Source organism: Dama dama, chromosome 23 (assembly GCF_033118175.1).
Source record: "Dama dama isolate Ldn47 chromosome 23, ASM3311817v1, whole genome shotgun sequence".
Classification (NCBI taxonomy): domain Eukaryota; kingdom Metazoa; phylum Chordata; class Mammalia; order Artiodactyla; family Cervidae; genus Dama; species Dama dama.
This window is the reverse complement of record NC_083703.1, coordinates 8,346,210-8,360,358: the sequence shown is the minus strand read 5'-3', so window position 1 is coordinate 8,360,358 and position 14,149 is coordinate 8,346,210. Positions and strand designations below refer to the sequence as shown.

The 14,149-nt window shown below is 40.1% G+C and overlaps 1 protein-coding gene across 3 annotated transcripts in view; it reads right to left on the bottom strand.

Moving 5' to 3' along the window:
• The window catches only part of SPTLC3 (serine palmitoyltransferase long chain base subunit 3), a 156,247-nt gene that overhangs the window by 96,546 nt on the left and 45,552 nt on the right, over nt 1-14,149 (bottom strand). For all 3 annotated transcript variants that reach the window (XR_009689985.1, XM_061125950.1, XM_061125951.1), the window contains exons 3-4: nt 3,158-3,312; nt 2,377-2,525 (exon numbers count right to left, since the gene is read on the bottom strand). Coding sequence is in view for 2 of the 3 variants with exons in the window: in XM_061125950.1 (XP_060981933.1) it covers nt 2,377-2,525; nt 3,158-3,312 (304 nt within the window). In the remaining variant the exon portion in view is untranslated. The remainder of the gene's footprint in view (nt 1-2,376; nt 2,526-3,157; nt 3,313-14,149) is intronic.

The following is a 14,149-nucleotide window of genomic DNA, read 5'->3' as shown; positions in this document are numbered from 1 at the left end:
TTTTGCATCTTTTCTTTTCTCAGCTATTTGTAAGGCCTCTTCAGACAATTGCTTTGCCTTTTTGCATTTCTTTTCCTTGGGGATGATCTTGATCCCTGCCTCCTGTACAATGTCATGAACTTCTGTCCATAGTTCTTCAGGCACTCTGTCTGTCAGATCTAATCCCTTGAATCTATTTCTCACTTCCACTGTATAATCATAAGGGATTTGATTTAGGTCATACCTGCATGGTCTATTGGTTAGTTTCTTCAATTTAAGTCTGAATTTGGCAATAAGAAGTTTATGATCTGAGCCACAGTCAGCTCCTCGTCTTGTGTTTTCTAACTGTACAGAGCTTCTCTATCTTTGGCTGCAGAGAATATAGCCAATCTGATTTCGGTGTTGGCCATCTAGTGATGTCCATGTGTAGAGCTTCTCTTGTGTTGTTGGAAGAGGGTGTTTGCTGTGACCAGTGCATTCTCTTGGCAAAACTCTGTTAGCCTTTGCCCTGCTTCATTCTGTACTCCAAGGCCAAATTTTCCTGTTACTCCAGTATCTCTTGACTCCCTACTTTTGCATTCCAGTCCCCTATGATGAAAAGGACATCTTTTTTTTTTTTTTTTTTGGTATTAGTTCTAGAAGGTCTTATAGGTCATCATAGAACAGTTCAACTTCAACTTATTCAGCATTACTGGTTGGGGCATAGACTTGTATTACTGTGATATTGATTTATTGCACTGGTCTTTTTAATTGCTGGTTTTTAAAGCCCTTCTGCCAATTGGTTCTCTAGGAGTGGCATGTTTCATGAATGGCAAATCCATTTTTAGTAGATTTACATCTGATTCTCAGGCCTGAAACGGACCTGGTGAGCCCTGGGTTTATTATCCCAGATGAAAACTGTTTAGTAGAAAAGCTGAGCAAGACTAGGAGTTACCACAGCTGCCACTGTGGGCATATCACTGTGTCACTGTTGTCCTCAATCTCCTCCTCTGGAAGACACGAATAACACCACTTCCACTGCCTCTACGGCACAGGTTTGGGGAGGCATAAGTGAGATCATATAGGAGAAGACAATGGGCCAGGAACAAGCTGCTCCCTCATTCTCCCAGAAGTGTGGGGAGCAGAAGTTTCCTTCAGATTTTACTCTTCTAAGAGAAAATTGTTTCAGCTACAAGAGAAATAAAAAGGTTGCTGGCTCCACCTTTCCCATTCATTTTTCATTCATCCATCCGTTCATTCATCCATTCATTCATTCAACACAACAGTCAACAAGACTCATTTCTCGCTTCACAGGAGGAGCAGAAACAGGCAATATTCAAGTGCAAAAGTGATGGTTATCACTAAGAAAAGTAGGAGAAAGAGCTAAATCCAAATAAGAAGTTGTTGTTTAATGGGTATGACGCTTTTGTGATGCAGAATGAATAAGTTCTAGAAATCTTCCCTACCACACGGTGCCTAGAACAATCCTGTACTGTGCTCTTGATACACTTGTTAAAAGAGTGGACCTCAAAATATAAAATTTCTAGGTGTACACCTGAAACTAACATAATGTTATAAGCCAACTATACTTCAATAAGTAAAAATAAAATTTTATTTAGGGGGAAAAAAGGGTTAATCTCATGTTCTTACCACAAAAAGGAGGGTGATATGACACTTTCCTAGGTAATGGATATATTTAGTACCTTGATTGTGGTGACAGTTTCACAGGAATATGCATATGTCCAAACTCATTAAACTATACATTTAAATAAGTATAATGTTTCTCTTTGAATAGTAATTATACCTCAATGAGAAGTGAAGTTGCTTAGTTGTATCTGACTCTTTGCAAACCCATAGACTGTAGCCCACCAGGCTCCTCTGTCCATGGCATTTTCCAGGCAAGAGTACTGGAGTGGGTTGCCATTTCCTATTATATCTCAAGGCATAATTAAACCTCAACAAACCTGTTTAATAAAGCTGGCATCATTGACTCAACGGACATGAGTTTGAGCAAACTCTGGGAGATAGTGAAGGACAGGGAAGCCTGGTGTGCTGCAATCCATGGGGTTGCAAAGACAGACACAACTGAGTGATTGAAAAACAGCAAAGCTGTTTAAGAAAAGTGGAGAAAATGACCCAGAGAAGGACCAGATGGAAGAGGTATGATAGCTGTTATTTTTAGATCACATGGTCAGGAAAGAATCATTTGTATTTATTCTGGAGAATTAAAATCTTAATAAACTGTCTAGTATGAGCATAATGTTTGAAATTTGCAAAGAGACCATAATATACCTTTTTCTTTCTGTCTTTTATAATAGCTTTTTGTGGCACACAATCTAGATATGATCTAGATTTGAGAAGTAGCCACAGGAATCAGGCCTAACTGGAAAAAAATTTCAAAACGGTGAACGTACATACCCATTTCCTGTCTCGTGCTGCCCACGCCTAGGCCATATATCTCTAAAACCTCCTTTACTGTCCTCATGGATTCATCGTACTTGGCTGCCAGGCCAAGGAAGTTATAGGAGCCCATATTGATGACATCTTTGATGACTCTTCCAGTAAACCTGCAGAGAGAAGGTCAGATGAACACACAGGACTTTTTCATTCAATATCATTGTAGGGTCCTGTAAAATACTACCAGAAAGAGAGGTTAGGCTTGGCCTAAATCAAATCTTTTCTATTTTCCTTTTGTTCAACCTTGTCACCACAAAATTATTTGCCCTTGGATGAGAGTAACGCCATCATGAATCTGGGCAGAGCACTGGGAAAAGATAGCTGGGCCACAGAGTATTACCCAGCTCCGATTTTTCTTGGGTGCTTGCTTTCATGACGCCTTGGTTTAAATCGCAGCAAGGACTTTCTAAATAGAAACAGCCGTGGTCATCACGGGCTCCTTCAGCCGGAACTAGAAGGGTGCAGTTTGTCAATAAAGCTGAAAAGGACTCTTTCTGGCTGGCTCTGTGTGTCCTGCACCTTCTGCCACAGATTTCTCTTAATTGCAACACAAATAAGCTGCCCTTGGCAACTTAATTACTGTGACTTCCCCCGCTGGCATCATGAGGGTTTGCAAAGGGCTGAATGATGGAAGACCAGCTGTTTCATTGCTCTGTTTTTCTTTCAGATCTGTAATCTGTCACCCTTGCTAGAATTTCCTTGAAAGCATTTTCTTTCAAGCCCTCCCAGGTGGCTGCCTCACCTAAATGTCCAGTTGTAGTCATCTGTCACCCTTTCCATCACATCGAACACAGCTCCCGGGGCACTGCAGATGGGCCGATTCCAGTTGTCTCTGATTCTCATGTAAAGGTTCCGCGTATAAAAATTCTCAAAGTTTTGATATAGTGGCACAAAGTCCTGTTATAAGAGAGGCAGAAGTTTACCTTTGGTCTCTCCCTTTTTGTAGTTCATTTACAAATAAACACTGAAAGATGTGGAGGAGCCATGAAAATATTCCATCTGCAAATATTTTGAGCAATGGTCTCGGGTAAAGGGATGGGCTAGGTCCACAAATAATTCTGTGAGTCCTTCACCTCCAAGGAGCTTTCATTTTAGTGGGGGAAGGAACACCTGTGGCAAATAAAGGTATCAAAAATGACAGCACAATACAAGTACCTAAAAGAATGCTGGAGACAATGAATCCCGGTGAATTTCATCCGAAATATAGCAAGAGGTATTTATGTCTAAAGCAGTTTAGTTGGAAGAGAACTGGATGGATGATAATCTGGTCTTAACTTTTTTGACAATGAACAGCCCCACTCATAATGTGTTTAGAAATGTGGCTGAACTTGAATTGTTGGATCCATTGGCATAACTGCTGGCAGGCGACCGAGGGCATAGACGCTGAGTTGGAGAGCTTCTGGAGGCATTTGGCTTCTCTCAAAGTTGAAGCAACAGCACTGTTTTGCTGTATCAAATGCCATCCATGCCTGAGGGACCTGCAATCCAGGTGAGGCTCAGAGCAAGACATATTTGACTTTGTTATCTAACTCTTAAGCTAGAACAAGGTAGAAAATGCAAACCTTGGGCAAAGTCAAGTAGTTTGGGTGTTTGTAAGGTTTTATCCAGAGGAGGAATCATGTTTTGCCAGAGGAGTCAAGATGGCTTTATGCAGGAGAGGCTTTGGAGATGGTCACTGATGGTGGGATGAGATTACAATGGGTAGGTACGCTTGGAGAAGACACTCAGGGTAAATCGGTCTCTTTGCTGGAAAAGTAGGGTATCTTTGAGAAGAATGAGCAAGAATAAAACATGATGGATCCTGCCATTCTTTGCTCCAAGCTTATAATGGCTCACACTTCACTTGGAGTCAAAGCCAAGGTTCTGATGGCCTGGCTCTGTTGCCTGAGTTTCCTACCATTCACCGTAGTGTGGGTGAGGCTGCCGTATCTGCTGGGCACAGAACGTGGGAGCCTTACATGTGCTCACGAGAAGCTCAGACGTTACCCTGGGGGAGTAAGGAGCCCCTGAAGACTGGAGCAGTGAGCTTCCTGCTCCCCTCTCATTTTCTTTGAATTCTTCCTTCCTTTTATGAAATGGAGCTTATGTCCTAAAGGTACAAGGAGGATGACGGGGAAAGGCTTTGAGGAAGGGCTTCTTATGCTACTAATCTGGCCTTCTCATCTTCTGAGATGGCCCAATCAGATGGAAAAAGATAGAATCTGCGTCTTTTGATGGCTGCTGGCTGCATCCATGACACAGCTTTCTTCTGTTATTTCACTTTTTGGTTTTTAGTGACAATGGCATCATATCGGGGGATAACTGTGATTTTCTATATGACCCAGCAATCCCACTTCTGGGCATACACACCGAGGAAACCAGATCTGAAAGAGACACGTGCACCCCAATGCTCATCGCAGCACTGTTTAAAATAGCCAGGACATGGAAGCAACCTAGATACCCATCAGCAGACGAATGGATAAGGAAGCTGTGGTACATATACACCATGGAATATTACTCAGCCATTAAAAAGAATTCATTTGAATCAGTTCTAATGAGATGGATGAAACTGGAGCCCATTATACAGAGTGAAGTAAGCCAGAAAGATAAAGACCAATACAGTATACTAATGCATATATATGGAATTTAGAAAGATGGTAACGATAACCCTATATGCAAAACAAAAAAACAGACACAGATGTACAGAACAGACTTTTGGACTCTGTGGGAGAAGGCGAGGGTGGGATGTTTCGAGAGAACAGCATCAAAACATGTATATTATCTATGGTGAAACAGATCACCAGCCCAGGCTGGATGCATGAGACAAGTGCTCGGGCCTGGTGCACTGGGAAGACCCAGAGGAATCGGGTGGAGAGGGAGGTGGGAGGGGGGGATCGGGATGGGGAATACGTGTAAATCCATGGCTGATTCATGTCAATGTATAACAAAAACCACTACAATATTGTAAAGTAATTAGCTTCCAACTAATAAAAATAAATGGAGAAAAAAAAAAAAGTCCTGGGGACTAGTGTATGTGAATTTGAAGGATGGTTGGGCAACTCTACTGATTACATTTGTAAGTTGAAATTCTCATATCAAATATATTTTCTCTCAAATAGTGAAATGCCCTTAGATAGATCTTATTATTTAAATCTATAGATTATGATAATTATACCCTTTTACATTTAACATGGAAGTGGACATATATTTGAGAGAAAATTTGATTATGTAATTCTAGGAAAATCTTTTTCAAACTACTTCTGTTTGGATTTCATACATTTTTCTCAGACTGTTTTTTTTTTTCAACTGATCTGTCAGTTACTCTATCTTCCCAAAAATTGCTTGTGTCCTTCTATTTCTAATTTTTAATTTATCTGAAATGAAGTCATCTAAACTTATCCTCCAAAAAAAAAAAAGAAGAGAGAGTGTATCTGTCAGTAATATGTCTGGACTATGAATGGAATTATAGTTCTAGGTTTTATGAGAAATCTGACACAAAATAGAGTTAGCAGTTAGTTTAGAGGAGAAGTGAAACTTTGGTTTAAGAAAGCAGTTGATTTTAGAAAGAAAAGAACCAAAATATTATGCCTACAAAATTAAAATAAAATTGATTTCAGACATGGAGCCACAAGATGCTCAAGATACCAGGGCAGAAAGAACAACGGAAATCATGGAGTTCAAATACCCAGTTGAGCTGTGAGGAAAACTAGGCCCAATTAGATGAGTAATTTCAACCCTAGTCTACTTCCAGCTCCATCTGTTCTACCAGCAGTCACTTCAGACATGTACAGGCTGCTACGTTTAAAAAAGATCGCCAACAAGAACTTACTGTACAGCACAGGGAAGTCTGCTCTATATTCTCTGATAACCTAAATGGGAAAGGAATTTGGAAAAACAAAACAGATACATGTGTGTATATAACTTAATCACTTTGCTGTACATCTGAAATTAACACAAACTGAATCAACTATATTCCACTATAAAATAAAAATTTTAAAAAGTGACCTATAATATGGAATTTGAAGGCCAACAAATTGCCATGCCATGGAGGAGGGTGCGTGCATTGTACAGAACTCGGCACTGACTTAAGAAAAAGTCTGCAGCTTCTGTCATTGAGGTCTCATGAAGATGTGTGCCTCTCATCAGGTGCCCTGAGGAAAGGTGTGAACATGCTCTATCCTGCCCAAACTTCTGGCTCCTGGCTCAGAGATCCAGAATTTCTACCTGTGAAGAAATGGGCAGCTAGCTCTTTATTGAGAAAAATGTTCTGAAGGCAAGACATGGGGATCCTAACCAATTCTGTGGGGTAAGAGAAGACTTTCTGCTAGGGAATAATCTTCACACTCAATAGAAATTTCTATAAATTAGGCACTTGAAACTTCTCTGCTGAGGAGGTAGGGCAATTTTTAACCACATAGAGCCATTTCTTTGTGGGTGGTATAAATGCTAACTTAAATCTGAATCACCGGCTCAGTCATCTACCTGTTCCCGAGAGGGAAAAATGAGGTTGAAACCTTAGAATGCAAGAATAATGCCATTTGCTACCACAAGGATGGACCTGGAGATTCTCATACTGAAAGAAGTAAGTTAGACAAAGACAAATAATATACGATACTGTTTGCAAGTTCAATCTTTAAAAAGGGATACAAATAAACATATTTACAAAACAGAAATGGACTCACAGACATAGAGGACAAACTTATGGTTGCTGGGGGTGAAGGTAGGGTGAGGGGGAGGGATTGTTAGGGAGTTTGGGATTGACAGGTATACACTGCTAGATTTAAAATAGATCCCTAATTGCCAACAAAGGTCCAGTCTAGTCAAGGCTATGGTTTTTCCAGTGGTCATGTATGGATGTGAGAGTTGGACTGTGAAGAAAGCTGAGTGCCGAAAAACCGATGCTCTTGAACTGTAGTGTTGGAGAAGACTCTTGAGAGTCCCTTGGACTGCAAGGAGATCCAACCAGTTCATCCTAAAGGAGATCAGTCCTGAATATTTATTGGAAGGACTGATGCTGAAGCTGAAACTACAATACTTTGGCCACCTCATGCAAAGAGTTGACTCATTGGAAAAGACCCTGATGTTGGGAGGGATTGGGGGCAGGAGGAGAAGGGGACGACAGAGGATGAGATGGTTGGATGGCATCACCGACTCGATGGACATGAGTCTGAGTAAACTCCGGGAGTTGGTGATGGACAGGGAGGCCTGGCATGCTGCGATTCTTGGGGTCGCAAAGAGTCGGACATGACTCAGCAACTGAACTGAACTGAACTGAACAGGGACCTTCTGTATGGCACGGGGAACTATGCTCAATACTCTGTACAAACCCAAATGGGGAAAGAATCTGAAAAACATTAGATACATGTATATGTGTAACCAAATCACTTTTCTGTACCTCCCAAACTAGCACAACTTTGTTAGTCAACTATACTTCGATATGATATAAAAATAAAAAAAGAATTAGATCTGGTTGGTCCAGAGAAGAAGTTCTGCTTTCTGGTTACAGAGTTCCTCTTCCTCTGCACCCATGAAGGTTCCTGCCTCCGTGTGGTTGTTTTTTCACCCCACCCCATTCCTTTGAACACGATGAGGTTTCTTTAGGAGCAGTGAATGCCTTCCAAAGGTCATTGTCCTCTAGTCTCAGGAAGGCCTCCCAGAGCATTGTCACTGTATCAAAATATGAATCTGGACTAGCTGTTGCAAAAGCTGAAGTACTGCAATGGGACGTATCTTTATCCATCTGCATATTTAGCTCATCACGTGGTCTACTTATTATATTTTTCTTCCTGACACAAACTGGATGTGAGAGTGAACCCCTGGCCACAAGGACACAATCATTTTCTGGAGTAGGTATAGGAGGGTCATTGCTGCTGTTTAATTGCTAACTTGCGACCGACTCTTTGTGATTCCAATGACTGTGGCCCACCAGGTCCACTGTCCATGGGATTTCCTAGTGAAGAAACGGAAGTGGGTTGCCATTTCCTTTTCCAGGGGATCTTCCTGACCCAGGGAGAGAACCCACATTTCCTGCATTGGCAGTCAGATTCCTTATTGCTGAGTCACCAGGGAAGCCTTATAGGAGGGTGGAGAAAGCGTGATGACAATACAGCCACAAAATGACCTTGCTTCTTCTGCAATATGACATTCTTTCTTTTTCCACCATTAACCTTGTAGGGTACTTTATCATTTTCCAAGTGTTATAGATTTATCTATCCTACTTTTATAGACAATTCAACAGAAAGCCAGAAAATCTGAGTGGACAGATTGATGTTTGTACCAATCAATGCTCTTTTCAACAAACCACACTGCAGGGCTAAGTGAACATATCCATGGTCCACTGCAAAAAGTACTACCAAATTTGGAAGTATGTTTCTTCATTTTTGGTTTAACTGCCTTCCCATTCAGTAGTAAATAGAACTATGGATTTGTACAGAGAGGAAAAGTCATTATCAAACACAGTTTTTACTTGTGTGGACAATAACACTTTTCTTTTCACCTAACATTTCATTTTATTCTATTACTTCCTTTTGAGAAACAGCTGTTTCTCTTACAAGGGTTGAGCTCAGAAAAATAATAAAATATGTTTGTGTTTTCCTTTTTGTTGGGAAGGGTAATTTTATTATAGGCAATTCATTGAAGTACGAGAAACACAAAGTAAAGATGGCAAAATCTGATTTTTCTTCTTAAGAAATTAGAGAGAGGTTGAAAAAAGATGGTAGATTCAGTGCTTGTATGTGTTCTACCACACATCTAAAAGCCCTGTGAAATGACAAAAAAGTATATATTTAAGAAACAAAACCAGGGAATTCTCTGGTGCTCCAGCAGTTTGGACTCCACCACAGGGAAATCTTTGGTCTCCAGCAGTTAGGACTGCACACTCTTATTCCTGAGGGCCCAGGTTCACTCCCTGGTAGGGAAACTAAGACCCCACAAATATTGATTGTGGTGAGGGCAAAAAGTTTTTCTAAAAAAGTCTATAAACAATAGACTGTAAATATGTATATTATTTAATAATAAAATTATATTATATTACATTATATTATATAAAAAATAAACTATAAAAATGTCTATAAACAATACATGCAGGAGAGGGTGTGGAGAAAAGGGAACCCTCTCACACTGTTGGTGGGAATGCAAACTAGTACAGCCACTATGGAGAACAGTGTGGAGACTCCTTAAAAATTGGAAATAGAACTGCCATACTACCCAGCAATCCGACTGCTGGGCATACACACCGAGGGAACTAGAATTGAAAGATTACACGTGCACCCTAATGTTCACTGCAGCACTGTTTATAATAGCCAGGACATGCAAGCAACCTAGATGCCCATTGGCAGATGAATGGATAAGAAAGTTGTGGTACACATACACAATGGAATATTACTCAGCTATTAAAAAGAATGCAGTTGAATCAGTTCTAATGAGGTGGATGAAACTGAAGCCTATTATACAGAGTGAAGGAAGTCAGAAAGAAAAACACCAATACAGTATATTAACATAAATATATGGAATTTAGAAATATGGTAATGATGACCCTATATGTGAGACAGGAAAAGAGACTCAGATGTAAAGAACAGACTTTTGGACTCTGTGGGAGAAGGCGAAGGTGGCATGATTTGAGAGAATAGCATTGAAACATGTATATTATCATATGTGAAACAGATCGCCAGTCCAGGTTTGATACATGAGACAGGGTGCTCAGGGCTGGTGCACTGGGACGACCCAGAGGGATGGGATGTGGAGGGAGGTGGGAGGGGGTTTCAGGATGGGGGACGCAAGAACACCCATGGCTGATTCATGTCAATGTACGGCAAAAACCATTACAATATTGTAAAGTATTTAGCCTCCAATTAAAATAAATAAATTAATTTTAAAAAGTATTTCTTATAAAAAGTAACAAAATAAATTTTTAGTTTTATAAATCACCAATGAATCAGAAATATTGAAAGATCACAAAAGAAAAAACTTAAGAAGATCTGATCAATGTAGAAATAAGACCATAGGAAACAAACCATAGCTCTGGGTTTCTCTGGTAGCTCAGTTGGTAAAGAATCTGCCTACAATGCAGGAGACCCTGGTTCGATTCCTGAGTCAGGAAGATTCCCTGGAGAAGCCTATGGCAACCCACTCCAGTATTCTTGCCTGGAGAATCTCCATAGACAGAAGAGCCTGGAGGACTACAGTCCATGAGGTCACAGAGTTGGACATGACTGAGCGACTAAAGTATAAAACACTTGCAGAGAAGATTGGATGTACACTAACCATAGAGGACCTCACAGCCAAAAGTCAATTACTACAAGAAATTGATATCCTGGGTGATTAATGGGGACTGATGCTGAAGCTGAAACTCCAATACTTTGGCCATCTCATGTGAAGAGTTGACTCATTGGAAAAGACCCTGATGCTGGGAGGGATTGGGGGCAGAAGGGGACCACAGAGGATGAGATGGTTGGATGGCATCACCGACTCGATGGACATGAGTCTGAGTAAACTCCGGGAGTTGGTGATGGACAGGGAGGCCTGGCGTGCTGCGATTCATGGGGTCGCAAAGAGTCGGACACGACTGAGCGACTGAACTGAGCTGAACTGAAGATCTCTTTGTTCTTTGATTGGGTTAAAAAGTAAGAAGAAGCTGCATTGTCCATGGTACAAAGCACTGAGATGGGCAGCAAGATGAGTGGAAGAACAATGCCCTAGTGTAGAGAGGTAGGGAACCACCCCCAACCCAGCAAGAGCACAAACCACTGGTTCTGGCAACACATTTCATTTTCCTTCTCCAGTCACTCAAGACAGGTGAATATGCAAGCAAATAAGGATTCTTAAATACAAAAATAAGCACAAAACAAAATGTCATCACTACTGTAGCAAAACTAGTCCAATAAGAGGCACCAAATTCAATAAGCAAAACTAACTTTGAGTGAAAAGACTTAATACAGCAAACAGAAAACAAACTAAAAAAATATGTAACATGTTTAGAAAGACACAACAAAAAATTATATCCTTCAACATGGAAACTTACATTACCATGTGTAAAATAGACAGCCAATGGGAATTTGCTGTATGGCACAGGGAACTCAAACAGGGGCTCTGGAACAGCCTAGGGGGGTGGGATGGGGTAGGAAATGGGAGGGAGGCTCCAGAGGAGAGGACATATGTATGCCTATGGCTGATTCAAGTTGATGTTTGGCAGAAACCAACATAATTCTGTAAAGCAATTATCCTTCAAATAAAAAGTAAATTAATTAAAAAAATAAACATTTAAAATGATCACAGATATAGCTAAGAAGTAAATTAATTAATTAACTAGCATAGTCAGTTGACTAATCTTTCTAGGAGATAATGGGAAAGGACAGAGAAAATAACATACGAAGGAAAGTCAAGAGATATGAAGGACAGGTTCAGAAGGGATTTGCATGGTTGAAGGAAGGAGGAGAAGGAGGAGATGAGGTGAAAGAAGAGGAAAAGGAGGTAAAGAAGAAGGAAGAAAGGAAATTTCTGGAGAGGAAGGAAGTTTTCAGTTCTAAGACGTAAATGGTCTCTCAGGTCCTGAATGCAGAAAATAAGGAAAAAATCCACACCAACCTACATCCTGGTTAAATTTCAAAAGGCTATAGGGAAGAATCAAAAGTCTTCAGAGAAGGGAGAAAGGCAGTTTATAGACAAGGGAATGAGAATTAGATTGCCTCAAGCTTTCCGTAGGGGTGTGTGTGTGTTTATTAGTTGCTCAGTAATGTCTGACTCTTTGCGACCCTATGGACTGTAGCCCACCAGGCTGACTCTGTCCATGAGATACTCCAGGCAAGAATATTGGAATGGGTTGTCACTTAGATGACAAAAGTGGAAAAAAATTGAGAGAAAACGATTTTTAACTTAAAAATCTATCCTCAGCCAAGCCAGCAAACAAATGAAAAATCCAAATACAAACATTCTGGTATATGTAAAAAGTCATGAATTCAACTCTCTTTTCTGTAATAACTGAGCATGTACCTCAGTAAAACAATGAAATAACTACAGAGGAAGACAGATGCCAATTAAAAAATAGTGAGTGAAGAAATTGACGGAATATGGTTTAACTCAAGTAGTTTTATAACGCTTGTAATATAAAGAAACAGAAACTAACAATTCATAACTAAATCACCATCTGAAGAACGAATATGTGGGGAAAGGAAGTGAAACTTTATTAAATTCTTGTGACCAAGGGAAGACTCTAGCTACTAAATGAAGAGCGAAAATGTTGGTTGCTCAGTCATGTCTGATTCTTTGCAACCCCTTGACTCCTCTGTCCATGGAATTCTCTAGGTGAGAATACTGGAGTGGATAGCCATTCCCTTCTTGAGGGGATCTTGCCGACCCAGGGATCAAACCAGGGTCTCCTGCATTTCAGGCAGATTCTTAAACTTCTGACCCACCAGGCAAGCCCAGGAAAGGCTTCCCTGGTAATCAGATTCTAAGTATATGTATTATTTATCCTAAGAGAATTATCAAAAAAATAGTAGGTGATATACTATACATGGGCTCCCCAGGCGGTGCTAGTGGTCAAGAACCTAACTGCCAATGCAGGAGACATAAGAGATGTGGGTTCGATCCCTAGGTAAGGAAGATTTGCTGGAGGAGGGCATGGCAACCCACCACAGCATTCTTGCCTGGAGAATCCCATGGACAGAGGAGCCTGGTGGGCTACAGTCCCTGGGGTTGCAGAGTTTGTGTTGCACACACGACTGAAGTGATTTAGCATGTACTCATGCAACCTATACATAACTTCTTAATAGGGACAAGGTGGAAAAAAGGCAGAACAGGGGAAATTCAATTAAATGTACCAAAAATATGAAAGGAAAAATATTTAAAATTTATAAATTAAAAGTGAGCAACAGGAAATGTGGATGTAAAATATAAAGATGGCAGGAAAGAGTTTAAACAAATGAGCGTTAAAATAATAGGTTTAGCCACATGGAATTGTCAATGTTTGACAGCTCTAAGAAGAGCAGTTTCATATGGTTCAAGTAAGTAACTGCTCATAGGTTGTGTTATTAAAAGGGAGTTTTCACATTTGTTTTACAGATAAATCTATGTTTCTCATCAGAGGTGTACATTTCTGAAAATGATAAAGGCTGAAAATAAAGAGATGAATATTGAAGAAAATGCAGATATATAAATATTAATGTCAGACAAAACAGAGTACAAGGTAAAAAAAGTAAGTTAACAGGAAAAATCCATTAAGAATGATAAGAACAATGATCTTTTGTGTACCTGAGAGTTACATTGAAATACACTAGAAAAAAAAAAGCCTAAGATATGTACAATCACAGTGAAAGGCATTAACACATATTTCTCAGAAATTATAAGTTTGAGAGGGGAAAAAACATTGGTGAGGGTGGGATGATTTCAGAGAATAGCATTGAAACATGTATATTATCATATATGAAACAGATCGCCAGTCCAGGTTGGATGCATGAGACAAGTGCTCAGGGCTGGTGCACTGGGACGACCCAGAGGGATGGGATGGGGAGGGAGGAGGGAGGAGGGATTGGGGTGGGGAACACATGTAAATCCATGGCTGATTCATGTCAGTGTATGGCAAAAACCACTACAATATTGTAAAGTAATTAGCCTCCAATTAAAATAAATAAATTAAAAAATAAAAACAAACAAAAAATAGCATAATTAACAAGTTTGTTATAATAGATCAAAAGACAATATACAGTTTTCTATGACACACATGAAATTCCAATACAACTATCTGAGAAGCTGTGACAAC